The 17,927-nt window shown below is 33.9% G+C and overlaps 1 protein-coding gene across 19 annotated transcripts in view; it reads right to left on the bottom strand.

The window, feature by feature from the left end:
• Positions 1-17,927, bottom strand: part of RBM26 (RNA binding motif protein 26) — an 86,366-nt gene that overhangs the window by 20,894 nt on the left and 47,545 nt on the right. For 12 of the 19 annotated variants that reach the window (XM_004754426.3, XM_045070903.1, XM_045070896.1 and 9 more), the window contains exons 12-19: positions 16,724-16,888; positions 15,961-16,092; positions 14,684-14,755; positions 7,551-7,676; positions 7,156-7,230; positions 5,579-5,746; positions 3,828-3,932; positions 285-485 (exon numbers count right to left, since the gene is read on the bottom strand). In XM_004754426.3, the coding sequence (XP_004754483.1) occupies positions 285-485; positions 3,828-3,932; positions 5,579-5,746; positions 7,156-7,230; positions 7,551-7,676; positions 14,684-14,755; positions 15,961-16,092; positions 16,724-16,888 (1,044 nt within the window). The remainder of the gene's footprint in view (positions 1-284; positions 486-3,827; positions 3,933-5,578; positions 5,747-7,155; positions 7,231-7,550; positions 7,677-14,683; positions 14,756-15,960; positions 16,093-16,723; positions 16,889-17,927) is intronic. The other 7 variants (XM_004754427.3, XM_045070904.1, XM_004754428.3 and 4 more) reach the window with 3 other exon arrangements.

The raw sequence follows: 17,927 nt of genomic DNA, 5'->3' as shown, positions 1-17,927 counted from the left end.
GGACATTCCCCTCTGAAACAGCAAAATTTAAATCATTCATTTCACAATATCTGAAGGCCTACTGTTAAGAATAGCAACCTGTCTTCCAGACAGTAATTAAACAAACAAAAAAAATCCCTCAGTTTATTTTTTAAATAATTAGCAAAAGACTATTATGGATTAATCAAACCCTTTGGTCAGATTAAAGGGTTTAAATTACTCATATTTTCATAATTTGCCCTTCAATATCCATTATCCCCAACAATGATTATTAGTATGTGTTCTGTTGGACAGTAAGAAAGTACCGCAAAATGAGGAAGAAGATCTTCTCTATCACTCTCTGTAAACGCAGAAATCTCCAATGCCCTGGGACGATGATCCACCACGGCATGACCAGGCACACCTCGACCTCGACCTCGACCCCTGCCTCGGCCATGAGCTGCACCTCGACCTCTTGAGTGAATTCCTCTACCCCGACCAGATGAAAGGATCCCTCGTTTTGCAGCCTTGAAGAGATCAGACACACAAGTTAAACGTCACAATTTCTAACACAGGCCGTGTTACATATATTCTGTGAGAATAGTCCATCTTTTATACAATTTGACATCATATTCAAATACTGGCCTATGAAAGGATCTCATAATTTAAGGTAGGGTTTTAGTTTTTGTTTTTTTTTTTAAAAAAGATTTTATTTATTTATTTGACAGAGAGGCAGAGAGGCAGGTGGAGGAGCGGGGGTAGGCTCCCCTGAGCAGAGAGCCCAACATGGGGCTTGATCCCAGGACCCTGGGATCATGACCCAAGCCGAAGGCAAAGGCTTATTAGCCCACTGAGCCACCCAGGCACCCCTGAGGGTTTTAGTTTTTAAAGTGAAAGCATTTTAGGTAGCCGATGCAATTAGAAAACAAAATAACATGGATTTAAACAACGTTTTGTTTAAATGTGCCTTTTTCTACTAAGTTCCTACTTTCCAAGATATCAGACTGTATCTTAAAAACACCAGCAATTCTTGATTTCCAAATAATACACAATGTTAAAATGTTACTTCAGCAGTTTAATACATACAAAATATACAATAAATTTATTTTTCCACTTAAAACTTCTAAGTAGTGTATTTGTTTGCCTGTTGGACTTCAGTAGGTATAATTATCTCGAATTCATCATTTTAGTCACTTATACTAACATCACTTTATAACCAATGTAGCACAATAACTTATATTCCACCACATTTTTCTATATGGATAGTATACCATTCCTTCACTGCACAAATATTTAACAGTACTTCCTCTATGCAAGTCCTTTCCTTCCTGAAACTCAAATCCTAGAGGGGTAAGAGACCTTTAGCAACCAAGTTACTTAATAGTACTAATGAGAAGTAAAGCAAAGAGTTAAGGAAATGCTTTAAAGACTTGAACAGAACATTAAAGACTGGCAATGAGTAAGATACTAGAACGAAAGCTCCATGAGGATACATACTTGTTTTATTTTCTACTTGATCCCTAGCACTTACAATAGCAGCTGAGAGAGCAGATATTTAATATGTGTTCAGTGAATCAAAGAAGACACAAAGAACAAAAAACGTAAGGGTATGGAGTGGGCTACAGCATGAACAAAGCAATCGAATTTGAAAGAAACATGGTACATCCAAGAATACAGGAAATGCAGTTCAACTGGACTACATGCGATGGAAAAAACAAAGCTAGAGAGACAGGCAGAACCATATCACGAAAAATTTTAAGGACCACAATTAAGGATTTTTAATTTTATCCCAAGAGCCAAGAAAATCAGTTAAAACATTTTAAACACAAAAGCAGAGTGATACCATCAAATCAGTATTTAACATGTTATTCTGGCTAGTTTTAAGAACAGAGTAGAAAAAAGTAAGAACAAGCTGGGAAACCAGTCAGCAGGCTACTAAAATAGCTCCAACAACAAGATGGAAGCTTCGTCTACAGTGGTGGCATCAGAGAGAAGTAAACATATTTTAAGATATATTTGGAGGTAATATGTATAAAACTTGGTAATTAATTGATATGGACAATGAAGAAAAGGGAGGAATCAATGAAGATTCCCAGATTTCTGGTTTGGGTAACTGTGTAGATGGAATTTAGGGGCAAAACAAATTCAATTTTGAACAGGTTGAGTCTGAGGATGTGAAGTATCCAAGCAGAAATGTCAAGTAGGCACCACTGACAAATCTCTTTAAGTATAAATATTTGTTTGTTCATCTCAAGACAGTTCATCTTAACATTTGTTAAAATAATAATCTAAAACCCAAATAATAAATTTCACAGGTCAAGGATTAATGTTCATAATAGAGCAGCATATACAGACATACGCTTTGAGCAACACTATCTCAAAATATTCCCTGAAAGAGGATTCATAACAAATCTGAGCAATACTGAATACTGAATACGTATATTTAGGGATTCACAAACCAAAAACCTCTAAAGAAACCCTATGGTAACAAGCATGTTTAATATAAACTTTTCCAAATTTATTTGGCCTCAAAAGCTTTTTGCACTAATATGTTAACAAAAAAATGGAATTGGTATGGTCAGTGACACACTCTGGGAAATAATACATTATTGCATATTCCAACGGTAACTACAAACTGAAGTCTAGCCATCATACAAGGAAACCAGAAAATGCCATTCAGCATTTAGTTTTATTATGATAGAGAAACAAAGCATGGACTAATAAAGATTACTGGTAGAACCACTATTTACTAAAATTTCTGAGCCAAAATTTTAAAAATAACCTGTTTTTTAAAGTATCACCAACAAACAATGAATTCTGGAACACTGAAATTAAAAAAAATAAATAAAAATTAAAAATAAAATAAAGTGCCACCAACACAGGCAAGTAATCTCTATAATAAAGAAAACACAATTTCTATCTTAACTGAAAGAAATCTATCTTTTTCAAAACCTGTTCCCTTGGCCAGAATACAAAGGCAACCCTATCAAGTTTCCAGAGAATGCAAAATGTATGCAGGTTGTGAGACCATCCTATGTTTCTATGACAGGCAAGACGGAGCCTTAAGACAGCACAGTGGTTTGGCTACTAAATGTTAAGTCTTTAATACCCGGATGCCAGTACTAAATTCAGAATATGTCCTATTAGGAAAAAAATCAAGGTGCTAACAAATTTGGGCAAAAAAAGCATAATTCTCAAATGAGGGCAAAATAATTTAAAATATAAAAAATTTTAATTGTGGCATCAATCATAAATGTACCCAAGGACCAACTGCATTAATGACATTAATGTCTCTGTACTTCAAAATGTAATTCTGATTTTTAAACACTGTTTTGCTAAATGTTACAAATGCTCATTATAATGATCAATTTCATTAAATTTTTCTTATACAATCATATAGCTAAATTAGAAGAAGTTTATTTTCTTTTATAAACATCCACAGCACCATCTATAGGCAAAACTTAAGTAAGCATGCTTTTAATACAGTTCTCCACTAAAGTCTAATCCTTACAGCAACTCAATATAATATGTCTGTATACACACAGAATATCTTTGTAATAACTGAAAAGGCTTTAACAGATCTTGGTCCCAGGGAGAAGGAGAGACTAAAATTAGGAAAAGAACCGAATTCACTAGAAGTGGAAGGACTTAGGTGTAAAGGTAGAACTGCCGCCACCCCTCACTAAATAACAGATTTTCTCTACCAGTTCTGAAAAATTTGCTAATTTCTTCTCTCTTTCCTGTACCAAATCCCAGTATGTATGTCATAGACTACCAACAATTACAATGAGGGGGATATATTTTCAAATTGACCACCATGACTACATCTGCTTCTCTTTGGCATACTATGTAGTTGTGGTGAAACATACTTCCAGCTGTAATTCTGTATACTTTCTCCTAAGTTCAGTGACTTCTTCTCCAGCTTGCATCTTCTTATATAAATCCAATTCTGTATCAAGCAATTCTTTCTGCATCTAGAAAATTGTAATTAATAATTTAAGTGACAAAAATTAATATCCTGCATTTACAAAAAAACTTTTTTTTTTTTTTTTTTTACAAAGAGCTTTTTATACATTCCCATTTAATCCGTACATTCCTTCTGTATCTCCAGTCCTACCACCCTAGTCCAAGCCATCAATCACTTCTGGTCTACACTACTACAATAGCTTCCTAACTTGTTCCTACTTCCATTCATTTCCCTATAGTTCATTTTCCATACAGAAGCCAGAGTGAGATTTCTATGGGCTGATATGAAGTAATTTTCAGGAAATAACTGTGAAAAGAAAAAAACAAAAACAAAAAACAAGATGTTAATGAGCAATATATAGTATGCTTTTACGTAGGAAAGAATACATACACACATACCAAAAGGGAGAGAAAAATGGGGATAGAGTGGCAGGGATTAAAGGGAAAAGGTATTCTATATATACTTTTTTAATGTAATTTAACTTTCAAAACATGTTTATGTTTTATTCAAAAAATAAAGGCAGCAAGAATGAAATGGAGGGAGATCCAAAATTGACTACGAATAGACACATTTAACTTCATTAACTTGATGGCATAATCACATAAAAGGGGAAAAAAAGTAAGCATAGGCCACAGTTCTGACCCTATACTCTTAGTTGAATATACTGTGAGCTTGTAAAAAATACAAATACATTTTGAATCTTTTACTTAATGGTCGGAAGTGCTATTGTTAGAGCAATTCAGGAACTATGTGGAATGTATTAAATGACTGTGAAAATGAGTACTGTACTGATGTTAGTGGGAAGCAAGCTGTTATTATGGCAACAGGAGATAAAATACGGAATAAGAGGAGGAAAAGAAGCATCCTGTGGTACTGGAGAGAATCAGAAATATCAATATGAGTTCATGACTTTACACATATACGTACATACACACAACACCAAGTATAAATGTTGTGTAACTGGAGATTTTTAAAAATCACTTACTATCACATGAAATTATCTTCCTCACTTATTCACATCCAACAGACTGATGTACTTGAATGTCCCCCCTTTTAATCAATTCAATATAAGGCTGCTGGAATGTTATTGTTTTTTTAAGATTTTACTTATTCATTTCAGAAAGAGAGAGAGAGAACGAACAAGCAGAGGGGTTGAAGGAGAAAGAGAAGCAGACTCCCCACTGAGTAGGGAGCCGGACATGGAACTTGATTCCAGGACCCAGAGATCACAACCTGAGCCAAAGGCAGATGCTTAACCAACTGCGATACCCAGGTGCCTCTGGAATGTTACCTCTGTTTTTAACCTTTTGTACTATGAACTCCTTATAAAATGAAGTTCAAATTCTTCCCTCAAGTACCTGTATCACTCAAGTTATCTTTTAAAGATTATCCATAACTATTCTCCTAATTACTGACTCTAACTGTAATCTAAAGAATTTAAAAAATTAATAGAGACAGGATTTAAAAGAATAATAGAGTTTGCTTATCTATACATATTTACTATTAATTAATGAAGGAGGGAAAAAATGTTAGCATATAATAGTCGGATTTTAAGCAAAAGATATTACCTAAAAGGAAAATAATCTTAAAGCATTTAAATGTTAAATGTTTTTTAGTAAGTGGTATAATGAAGAACAACACGAAGTAAAATACCTGAGTCTTGGTTTTTATACTTTTTGGAAGACAGCGTCCAGGAGAAACAGCTTTGACTTCATCTTTCAATTTGGTAATATTTTTGGTCAAAACCTCTAAAGTTTTCATTATTTCTGCTTTATCTTCAGACTTCATTGATTTGTTTTTCTCCAGTTTTGAAATTAACATCTGCCAAATTTTTTAAAAAGAAAAAATTAAGATACTTATTCCTCATACTATTAACAAAGCAAACACAGCAAAATAAACATAAAAATAAATAACTACTAGTTTTAATTTATATATTTATGGCAAGGCTTACAACTTCTAAGCAGAATAACAGATTTTGGTGGTGCTATCTCAAGTCTTAATCTTGGCACACTTTGTCAAGAGTTTCACGTTATCACTGGTCTCTCAGAATATAAGTTCAAATCACAAACATAAGAAATTCAATCTGACCACCGAAAAGTTGTCAATTTAAAGTAATATCAATAATTTTACTTTCCAATCCTTGTGATTATTACTGGCCCTAAGTATTCCCACTCCAAATGTAGTCTGCAGCCCAGAAAGAACCAGAGGAAGTTTTACGGCTCCCTTCACATAATGAAATCTTAAAAAATTACTTACATTCTTTGTCACAGGGAACAATAACTGGCTAGCCTAAGACTGATATCCCCAACTGATTCCTGATGGACAGGAATCAAAAGATAAACAAGGCAATATGGGGGAGAAGATGCCACATACTACAGGTTTTCTCAGTCAAGCTGGTTTCAGTTTGTGGTGTAAAGTACTATAATTTCTCTTTACCAAGTATATCTAAAATTTAAATTAGAAATTTTAAGTGAAAATGTAAGAAGTTTCTGCCTTTTCAATATTTTGAAATGTCATAACTTTTATTACAAGACATAATCAAAAACTGACACTAATTAAATGTCACAGAGCAACCCCGTACAAAATACTGTAAACCATGCAATTTTACATTTTTCTAGCAGCTACATTAAAAAGATTTTTAAAAACCCAAACCAGTAAAGTTAATACTGTGTTTAACTCAATATATCCAAAATGCTATATTTCAAAAAAATTACTGAAATGTTTTACTTTTTTCCTTCATATTACATCTTTGAAATCTAGTATGCATTTTATATCCACAGAGCACATAACAATTTAGACAAGACTTTTCTCTAGTACTCAAAAGTTGGATGAAGCTACTATCTACCATACTGGACAACACAAAACTAGAGGATTCCAAGCCAATTAAAGAAAGGTACATATTTCAACAGAAAAAAAACCTGAGAAAAAGATTCCAATTCACTATCAGTTGACAAACTACTATGCAGCAACATATCTTGATAAACACTCATTTTCACTTCAAGTTGACGACCTGAGTTCCGTGAAATCACTCCAAACCCCAGTTCACCATTTAATGCTCTTCATCCTCAATACATTAAATCAACTGATATATACCTTATCAGACAAATATTTCAGTTTTACCCTTTCCAATTACATAAAATATATTTCTTAGGATTAGCTATATAGTGTCAAATTAAATTTACTTAAAATTAAAAGAACATAAATATATTTTGCCAAATCTAATATTTTACCTTCTGTGTTTCAATGTGCTTTTCTAAAATTTCTTGTTTCCTTTTCCTTACATCTTGCTGAAGTTTCAGTGCCTCCTAGTGAAAGAGACCAAGAATATCATTAGAATATTTACTGTATATTTTTCCGATAAACAGATATTCCAGAGGAAAGAAATGGTTGTAGATGCAACAATTTGGCAACAAATAAAGTTTACAAGTTAAATACATATGTAAGTTTCAAGAGAATCCTTCAACCCCAAATTAATACCTATTATTACACTATGAAAAACAGAAGTTCAGTGGCAGCCAACATACACTTTTCTTTTAGTTCTGTTTTGTGATAAGTCTTGAAAAAACATATACATGCAGAAAAGCTTTCCCACATGCACATTTTGGACACTATTATCTGTACTTACCTGTTTTTTTTTCTGTGCTTCATTATTATCAACTGCAGAGGTGGAAACAAGTAAGGTTTTCTGCGCAGCCTTCAAAGCAGCTGGATTATATACTGTTTTAGTTAGGCCAGTAGATGTAGACAACACCTACCGATACAAATTTAATTTATTAAAAAATGTATTAAGCATTCATGATACCTGTCTTTTCTATAAAACCCAATTTTAAAACACTTTTGTCAAAAATCAGTACACTGAAATAAATGTATTATTTAAATAATTGTAACATTATTAATTAAACCACATTTCGTGATTTGAAAGGGTATGACTGAGGCATAAACTATAAAATAAAAAAACTAAACAGTATATATCTATAGAAAAAAACATACAAAAACTGGAAATCAAGAAAAAGACACTGCAATTACTTCACCACTGAGAAAATATTAGTTGCTAAAAACATTTACTTAGTATCCCTAGTGACTAGAACAAACACTGTACACAAGAGCATGACACAGGAGGAAACTGGATACTGTCCCTCAATTTAACATGATCGTTCACGATTTATAGTTCTGAAATTAACCTTTGTTAAGAACTTAAGAAACTGCTTTCTTTCTCCATTCCTTTTGATGCATTGATCCCTCTGTTTTAAGTGACCTTATTCCCTTAAACCTAGCTCAAGTTCGGCACCAAATGGTCAAGACCTCCACAAACCCCTAATTATTTATTTCTTCTACCCAGATCCTTCCATGAAATTTTATTCCTATTCCTATTCAAACACCTAACTAAAATGACCAAATGATATATTAATTTATGTGTCTGTCTATTCAGTAAAACCACCAAAACCACGTCTTTCTCCTCTTTGTGCTTCTTCTAGTACCTAAACCTTGTTACCAACTAATTATGACACTCTGGGTAACTTCAAGCACCTTCAAGCACCTTCTTTGGGCCTCAGTTTGTTCATCTATAAAATGAAAATGTTTAAATTAATGGCATCTAATGTCCTTACAAACTCAAAAATTCATTCCATGAGGGCACAGCTTTTTTTTTGCTTCATTCACCACTCTATCTTCAGTGCCTATAACAGTGCCAGGGCATGTAGTAAACACTCAATGAATAGTTTTGCACCTAAATTAAACTGAAATGATGATAAACTGAAGTTTACAATCTATTCATGAAAATAAAAGTGTATAGGCTACCTTTTTCATTCTTCAAAAGCAGGAAGCTGTAGGTTCCAGAGTGTGGTCAGTTACCAGTTTTTAAGAAAGGAGTCTAGAGATCCCTTAAGAGTAATCTATGAATGTTACAAAAACTAAACATGGAATCATATGTGTGAACGATGTAACTTTCCAGAGGAAAAAAAACACAGTTTCCAAAGTGTTAAGGGAGTTCCCTTCTTAAAATTAGGTTAAAAGAATTACAAAAACAAATTATCAGTGAGAAAAAGCCTGACCTTTTAGCTACTAAAATATAAACATCTGGGTCTATCAGAGAAGTACCAGACACTATTTTCTAGTGTGCTTTCATGAAGTTAGATTAGTAAACATCACAAAGATTAGACAACTCATCACTAGTCTAAGTATTCAAGAATGTTTTAGCCTCCAGGTAACATAAAAACCAAGAATACTATTAATTATACTGGTTCCACACAATAAAACTGACGTTTAAAAATAAAGGTTCTTTATAATACTTGAGGTGTATCAAATCTGACTGATAATTTTCTTCAATAACAAAAAATAATACTCAGATATCACTAAAAATAATGAAATGGTTGCCTTCGGTAATATATGGAGTAGATACAGATTTACTTTGCAGTCTAACTTCAGTCACCATTCTCTGTAATATCAGAAAAAAAATTTCTTCTATGCTACCCTACCATACCATGTGATGCTAAACTGCACGATCATACAAGGATGACATTATAACTTTATAGAGAAACACAAGATAATGTGCTAAAGACAGTCTGAGTGTCTCATAAACTGTTTCCTTCATGAGCGTGCCATAAAAAGTTGAAAAGTTGTGACCAAAAAGATTTTTATACTCAAATAAGTTGGAAATAATACAAACCTACTTTCTAGTTTCAAGATGCATTTTACCATAAAAGCTGTGAGAAGGCCTGAACTAAAGAAACCCATGTAACTTGTTTAATCTGGCATTTCTCCAATTTCAGTGAGAAGGGAACACTCCTTTTCAAAGTATACTTGTTAACATCTGATATCAGACTAAGAAATACTAGTTCGAAGTGAATAAAACTGTATGACAAAAATGAGAAGACTCCGTTACTCCTAAAAGCATCCCACCTCCTTGTTTTATCCAGGAACCGCCTTCTATTCTCTCTACACAGAACATTAGCTGGCACATTTCACTGAGTTCAAGACATCACTAGGAAACACATTATCACAATGTACCCCTACTAAAGACAAATGTGTTGCCAATTATAACCGCAAACAGATAAGATGTAGCTTAATTCAGAGGTGTTGAAAGGTGAAAATAAAATGTCTTATAAACAATGAACTATATGATCACAAAAACTGCTCACTATTTGAATCTATTTGGTTCTAGAGTTTATAGACAGTAAGAGTATGAATAGCAAGGGATATCTGTATTTTCAAAAGACAAAGATGGAGTTGTGATAAAAGAGAAGAAAATCTGTTAAGAACGAAACCAGTGGAAGGACATGACAAATCCAAAAGAACAGAAGGTGCTACAACTTCTAAGAACAAAGTCAAAGCACAGGTGGTGGCTTTTCAAACAATCACACCTTCTCTTTTTTCCAAATGGGTTTCTGCCTGCGCTGTATTTTTTTTATATATTGACCTTACTGCATTCACCTATTAATTCCAAAGGTTGGTGAATTCCTTTGGATTTTTCACATATATGATGTCATCTGCGAGTAAATACAGTTTTGTTTCTTCTTTTGCCATCTTTTCACCATTTATTTCACTTTCTTGCCTTACTACACTGATCAGGCTCTACACTTAAAAAAGTGATGATTTCTAGAAGAAATCTTGTTCCTGATCTCAAGAAGAAAATCATTCAATATTCCACTATTTGGTATTTTAGCTATAGAGGTTTTATGAAGATAAAGTTTATCAAATTAAGGAAGTTTCTATTCTTATTTTGTATGCTGTTTATTGTGACTAAGTAATAAATTTCATCATATGCTTTTTCTACTGAAATAATCATAGGAGGTTCTTCCTACTCTTCTCCCCCTTATTCTGTTAATGTGGTAAATTAAGTGGATTTTCAAATGTTAACTCAATCTTGCATTTCTGGAATAAATTCTACCTGGCCAGCACGTATTTTCTTTCTTATTATCACTGAGAACCTGCTAATATTTAGCTTAGGATTTTTAGGTATACATTCATGAGCTATTGCTTATAATTTTCCCTTATTGTAATATACTTGTTAGGTTTGGTGTCAAAGGTTTGTTGAATTCAAAAAGTGAGCTGAAAAGTATCATATATGCTTTGTTATTAAAATGTACATCACTACTACCTCTCACTTTCCAAGACAAAAGTCAATTTCTTAACAAGTTACAATCCATTAACACCTCTTTACCTTATTTCCTATGTGAAATATTATCAGACGTAAACTACTATTAATTCTTGTAAATAAAAAGAAAAACAGGGGCGCCTGGGTGGCTCAGTGGGTTAAGCCGCTGCCTTTAGCTCAGGTCATGATCTCAGGGTCCTGGGATCGAGCCCCTCATTGGGCTCTCTGCTAGGCAGGGAGCCTGCTTCCTCCTCTCTCTCTCTCTCTCTCTCTGCCTACTTCTCTACTTGTGATCTCTGTCAAATAAATAAATAAAATCTTAAAAAAAAAAAAAAAAAAACCAATCTTGGTAATAATTCTGACTAAATAATCCAGGTAATAATCCTGAGAAAGATCAATGCATTTAAAAAAAAAATCAGGGACACCTGGGTGGCTCAGCCATTGAGCATCAGCCTTTGGCTCAGGTCATGATCCCAGAGTTATGGGATCGAACCCTGCATCAGGCTCCCTGCTCAGCAGGAAGCCTGCTTCTCTCTCTCCCACTCCCCCTGTTTGTGTTCCCTCTCTTACTATCTTTCTGTCAAAAAAAAAAAAAAAATCTTAAAAAAAAAACAAAAGTATTCAGTAACAGTTACGAAAAGAAACTCATAAATTCCTTAACTGTTATATTTAAAAATTACACAACAAATGAAAATTAAAAAATCAGAGGGTTACTTAGATGGCTGCGTTTTTTAGTTAAGGAAACAGAGAGTAAGCTTTGTTCAGGATCATACCTAATGTCAGCTGTTAACTCAACAGCTGAAGTCTCCAAATGACTCGCAATGTTCCTTCAGTATACCACATAATTTCCCTTTTAAAAGTCCCATGGTGCTTATGTTAACATATCATATTGCAAAGAGACAAAGATACATATTTTTAGATTTTAAAAAAGGTAAGGGGGAGGAGGGAAAGAAAGAAACTATTGCTAAGCTGCTAAGGAACAATAACATCCTATACCTGAAACTGATAATGATACACAAACCTTAAATATTCATGTAATTAATCATTTTACTTTCTTAGTTAAGAAGGGTCTTAGGGAGATAATTTGGACAGTCTTAAGTCTTTCTGTAGACTAATCAAGGTGGTACACACAGATGCCACCTTTATTCTTAATAAATCACTGTATCTTGAGAAGTACTCAAACATCATTTCACTGATCAGTCTTTCCAAATCATATCATTTAATAGCTACTGCAATGTCTTAAGATTTCGGTGTATAAATTAAGTTTTAAGTTTTCTCTTTCAACATAAAAATGGGCTTTTAGAATAAAGAATCACTGGAGGGTTTACTCAGTGTTGTTCAGAGGAAGGGGAAATTTTTTATATTTGTATACTTATTTGCTTTCATAACGACAGAAGACACTGTATAGATACTAGTTTTGAGTATTTCCCAGCCTTCAATTTGATGATGGGAAACATTCTTCTATCCTTCCTAAGACTTCTCTGAATCACTAAGCTCTAAGGATTCTTCATCAAAAACCCCTACAGACTTGGGGAATGGGAACAACCAAGAATAAGCAAAAACAAAATGCTATTCTATAAAGAAGTTCACTGAAGATGACTGAAAGTTACACACTTCTAAATAACTGTTTTCCTTAAAAGATTCTTTATAGTATTTACAGTATTTCTTCATAAAAATACTACCATTAGTGATTTTTCAGTTAATGGTAACTCTATTACTAAATGTACACTATCAATTCCAAATCTCTTTTATCCTAAAGCTATATAAAACACATTAAAAAAGAAAAAAAGAAGCAAACATACCAGAAGAGTTCTGTAAAAGCTATAAATTTCAGATTCTAAATCTTGACATAAACAGATGCTAAGTATAAAGTTTTTAGACCTCTCCAGAATTGGTCATTACTAAACAAAGTGTAACAGACTTATTTTCTTTATTCCTTAGTTACTTACTATCAAGGTGATAAACCTAATCAAAGTTAATACTTAGATACTGCTAAAGTCAGTAGCATGGACTAAGATATAGACAAATACAGGGGGGGAAAAGGGAGGCATCATATGGGGAAAAAAATTAAAGATTTTATAGACTAGGGAAAAGAGATTTTTTCAAATCTTTAAAAGAATGACTAGAATTCACTTAGAGGAAAATGGACTCCAGGAAAATCACCACCAAAAAAAGAAAAAGAAAAAAGGCAGGAAAGAGTGAGAAATAATGAGCAGAAAAAGGCTTGCTAAGGTAAAAAGAAGATCCAACACAGAGACATAAGCCCCAAATAACTGAGATCTAATACGCTACGAATAAAGCAGGTATGTAGCTGGGGAAATGAAGTTCTTAACTTCTGTAAGAAGTTAACATTAAAATAAGTCTGAAAGTACAGTGGTGGTAGTATAAATCTCAGGAGGAGCATACGGCTAGGACACCACATCCAGAGGCCAAGAAACTGAAGGTGGGGAAGAAAAAGAAGCGGATGACAAACACAAGTGAATGACTCTCGGGTTTTTAGACTGCACAACTTGGAAAATGGTGGTAGAACTTCCAGAGTCAGAGTGAGGAAGAGAGGTTAATTTAGGTGGCAAATCATCATTTTTTAAGCACATTATGCCTGAAGTAATGTAGAGGTGCCCAAGACGAAAATCTGAAATACAGAATGAGATTCAAATTCAAATTTCTAGAACTGCCTTAGTTTAACATGGCAACTAAGGAAGAGGATACCCTGAAAAACCAGTGAGGAGAGGTTAGCCGTTTCATGGGGTGCTCTACGTAACATCTAAGAATCAACTTTCTACATAATCTTAATCATGGAAAGAGCCATGGATATAAAATAGAGGAGACCCACATTCTAGTCCTGACTCACTAATTCCTAGTTTATCCACCGGCCCTTACCTTCCTTCTAAGGTGAGGACACAGAAATGAGAAAAATGATCTAATCCTATTCTGTGATTCCATATATCAGATAAGACTAAAGACCAGAGCATTCGCTCATACCTAAATGGAAAAAATAAATAATACACCTACACAAAACTATGAGATAGGTCCATTTAATCAGTAATTACCCCATTGTTTAAAAAAAGAAATGACAAATGACAATTGTCAGGCTATGTACAACAGCTGTTAGTAATAGGTAACAAATTTACATTTACATCATCCTTTCCAATTAAAAAATACTTTTAAATGAATCATTTTATTTAATCCTCACAAAACTCTGTGAGCAACACAAATTTACAATCATCATTTCACCAACGAGGAAAAAGAATCGGAAAGGTTAAGAGCACTGCCCAGTACCATGCAGTTAGTAAGTGAAGAGCCAAAACTCAAACTCAGGTAAAATTTCTAATTTGTGGCCTTTTCCATTAGGCTGCGAGAGTTTTCAAATTAAAATGCACAATGTCGCTAAAGAAAATACAGTAATAAAATGAGAAAATGAAAAGAAGGAAGCACATAGACATATAGTGAGAGGCAAATATTAAAATGCTGATGCAAAAGTTAAAAAAAAAAAAGGCAAAATTTTTTCTTTTTCAGCAGATGGAAAGCAAAAAGGTAGGAATAAGAGATACAGATACTATTAAGAAGCAAGAGTTTAGAACTATGAAAAAAATTAAAAAATTAAGATGCCACCTGAAAACATTTATGAAGCCAAGACAAACAGATCATGCTATTATTCTTCTTACCTTTTCAGTTGCTGAAACAGATGGCTTTGATACAAAACCCAACCTGTCCTTCACAGATAACTTAGTTACATTCTAAAAAAATTAAAATGGACATATTCAGTGTTTCCCCAAACATATAGGTCTGTTGGGATTTTGAACATTCTGATTCTACTAATATATTCTAACTCGTTAAGTATACTGATGTTAATCACACAAACCTGGGCCTTTTTCAAAGACAGAGACAGAAAGAAAATGTGTGTGGAAAAACAAACAGTACGCAGTATTATGCACTCATAAAAAATCATGATGTAAAGTAAGGTTTCAACTAGGTATTTATTAAAGTCCCTCCACTGATACAGAATCATTAATTCTTAGAATCCTATGTTGACAAGTGTTCAGAAAGTGTGAACACTGTAAATATTAGATTTGAGAAACTAAAATATCTGCCTGCTTCTTGAGCTTAAAAATAAAAGCCATTCTTTCCTAAAGTATGTTTCTATAGCCAAATACACTGTATCTGGCGATGATTTGAGATTACAGGATGGGGAATTATTATCACTGGGGTTTTTTTAGTAATTGAAAATTATCAATTTCCGTTCTGCATGTTTCCATACAATCTCATTATCTGACTCTTCAGGAATTACCTAGAAGACTATTTTAATAAAATAGCATCCTAACTATATCCTAATGCTTACACTGAACAACAAATGCTAAAATACATAGAGAAAAAGAAAGCTAAGTTTCAAAGACAGAGGGTGCAGAAACAAGAAACTGCCACTCAAGTGTGGAAGGGAATGACATGTGGAGAAGAGAATCTGAAAGTCAGGAATGAGTGATGCAAAGTTCTGAGAACTATGTAAGTAACTTGAAACAGTATCATCAAGCATGCTAAAACCTGATGGCTTAAGCCTTCCCTTCACAAAAGCTTTTGGTGCAGTCTACTGTATCATCTTCTCTGGAATAGAAATGTAGTTAAGTAAAAGATGATGGGAAAAATAAGATTTAATATAATGAACTTGATTTTTCAGGCAGTTTTGCTTAAAATTAATTCCTTCACAAAGTGAAAGGGAACTCAAGTATTAACTAGAGAGAAGAATTTAAAATTCAAATACTATAGGAAAAACAGAATGTGAAAATCTTATGCTAATGGTAAAAAGAAAATTTACACGCAGAGTTCATATATGTACAGACTGTATTTCTGTATAAGATACACACAATTAACTATAATTCAAATCACAAGGGACACTAATTTGCTGAGAACCTGTTATGAGACACACACAATAAGACTTTTCATTTACCTGAGGAAGGTCTGAACTGGCACTCTGTGCTTCTGCTGGTTCAATAGTATTTGAAGGTACCGGACCCAATCGCTCTTTAACTGACTGCTTCACAACAGGCAAAATGGGCTGCTGGACTAAGGGCTGCATTACCTCAGAATAAAAAAAAAAATGTTAAACAAGAGGATCAGCTCATGAACATGTCAAGTAACCTCTGTTATTTGTTATTACATTGCCCATGCAGAAAGTTTTAAAAGTGCAGCTTATAATCAAAACCTGTCTTCCAAATTCCTTCACACACACATATGGATGTTTTTCTTTGCATAAATTAACTTATTTATAAAGGAAATAATGAACAGGAGAAAATTCAATCGAGAAACAAACTGCTATAAAATCCTCCTGTAAGCAACTGATCTAACATTAGTGACTGATTCAGTGACTGAAAAAGAGAAAGGGAAGGTGGGCGGGGGATGGAAGGATTTCCAAAATGAACACACAGTATGAGTTTCTGAAATATGTATAAGCCACCACATACTGATTGGCTCCTACCTACTAGGCACTTTTCTATATGCTTTTTATCTTATCATCCAATGATTCTCTAAACTAGGGACTAACTTCTCAATAAAGAGAACAGGTTAAGGACATTAAATAAGTTCCTTCAGTCTTCACAGTTTTGGAGAATCTGAATTTAAGTCTACCTGACTGCAGTACTCCTGCTCTTAAACACTATATGCTAAGAGCTTTCTAAGAAAAGCATTGAGTTTCACACAAATCTCTCTCTTACCTTTGGAGAAGTAGTTTGCAACTGCTGGGTACTTCCTTCTCTGTGCCAATAAACCTTAATAAAGCGATTGTTTAGTACTGCTTCTGTACTTGATATAGCTTTCTTTGCTTCTTCATATGTTGCAAATTGGATAAGGGCACCTTCAGGATCACCATTATAAGCAACCTAAGATTTAAAATATTAAGACCAGTGAATCCCAAAAGAATCCATCGTTTCATCCAATAAAATTCCTCAAGAGATGAAATTCTGGTCCTTCCAGGAAGCATTCTATCTTTACATCTAGATTATTTTCTTTCTTACGTCTAGATTATTTACCACGGTTTACTTTCACTCCCAAAGAAATGTTAACTAAGGACTGTATTAAAAAATGCAAACTGAAACAGTAGTCAGATACCATGTTTTGCTCCTCAGTTTTGAAAATTTCCCTAAATTAATATTACCAGGGCACTTAAATTACAAGAGGAAAAGAATATTCTGAAAACTTTTTTGTGTCTACATCTAAATGTGGTAGATAAAATTGAATTACTGTAAAAAGATACTCAGAGATGTTCAAGATTACGTAACTGTGGAGTAATATGTATACCATGGGTCCACATATTTTTTAATATATATATCTTTTGCGCATGCTAACTGAAACACAAAAAACCTAGAATAATATATGATATATTTTTAACACCAATAGGATTATGGGGATATATGGGGAAAGGAATGAGAAGTACACAAAGAGTTAAGGTGGAAACATTTCCTTTAAATTCTATATAAACTTCTATTGCCCCCGGGCGCCTGGGTGGCTCAATGGGTTAAGCCTCTGCCTTCAGCTCAGGTCATGATCTCCGGTCCTGATCGAATCCCACATCGGACTCTCTGCTAGGCAGGGAGCCTGCTTCCTCCTCTCTCTCAGGGAGCCTGCTTCCTCCTCTCTCTCTCTCTCTCTCTCTCTCTCTGCACCTGCCTCTCTACCTACTTGTGATCTCTCTCTGTCAAATAAATAAAATCTCTAGAGGGGGAAAAAAAAAAACTTCTATTGCCCCACACCAAGCAAGCATGCATTTTTTCATGTTCTTTTTATATTATTTATTTATTTATTTCTAAAGATTTTATTTATTTATCTGACAGAGACCACAAGTAGGCGGAAAGGCAGGTAGAGGCGGCAGCGGGGGGAAGCAGGCTCTGCCGAGCAGGGAGGCCGATGCAGGGCTTGATC

Source organism: Mustela putorius, unplaced genomic scaffold (genome assembly GCF_011764305.1).
Source record: "Mustela putorius furo isolate JIRA1106 unplaced genomic scaffold, ASM1176430v1.1 tig00003974_pilon_pilon_pilon, whole genome shotgun sequence".
Classification (NCBI taxonomy): domain Eukaryota; kingdom Metazoa; phylum Chordata; class Mammalia; order Carnivora; family Mustelidae; genus Mustela; species Mustela putorius.
Note: the sequence above shows the minus strand (reverse complement) of the source record. Positions and strands in the feature narration are given on the sequence as shown.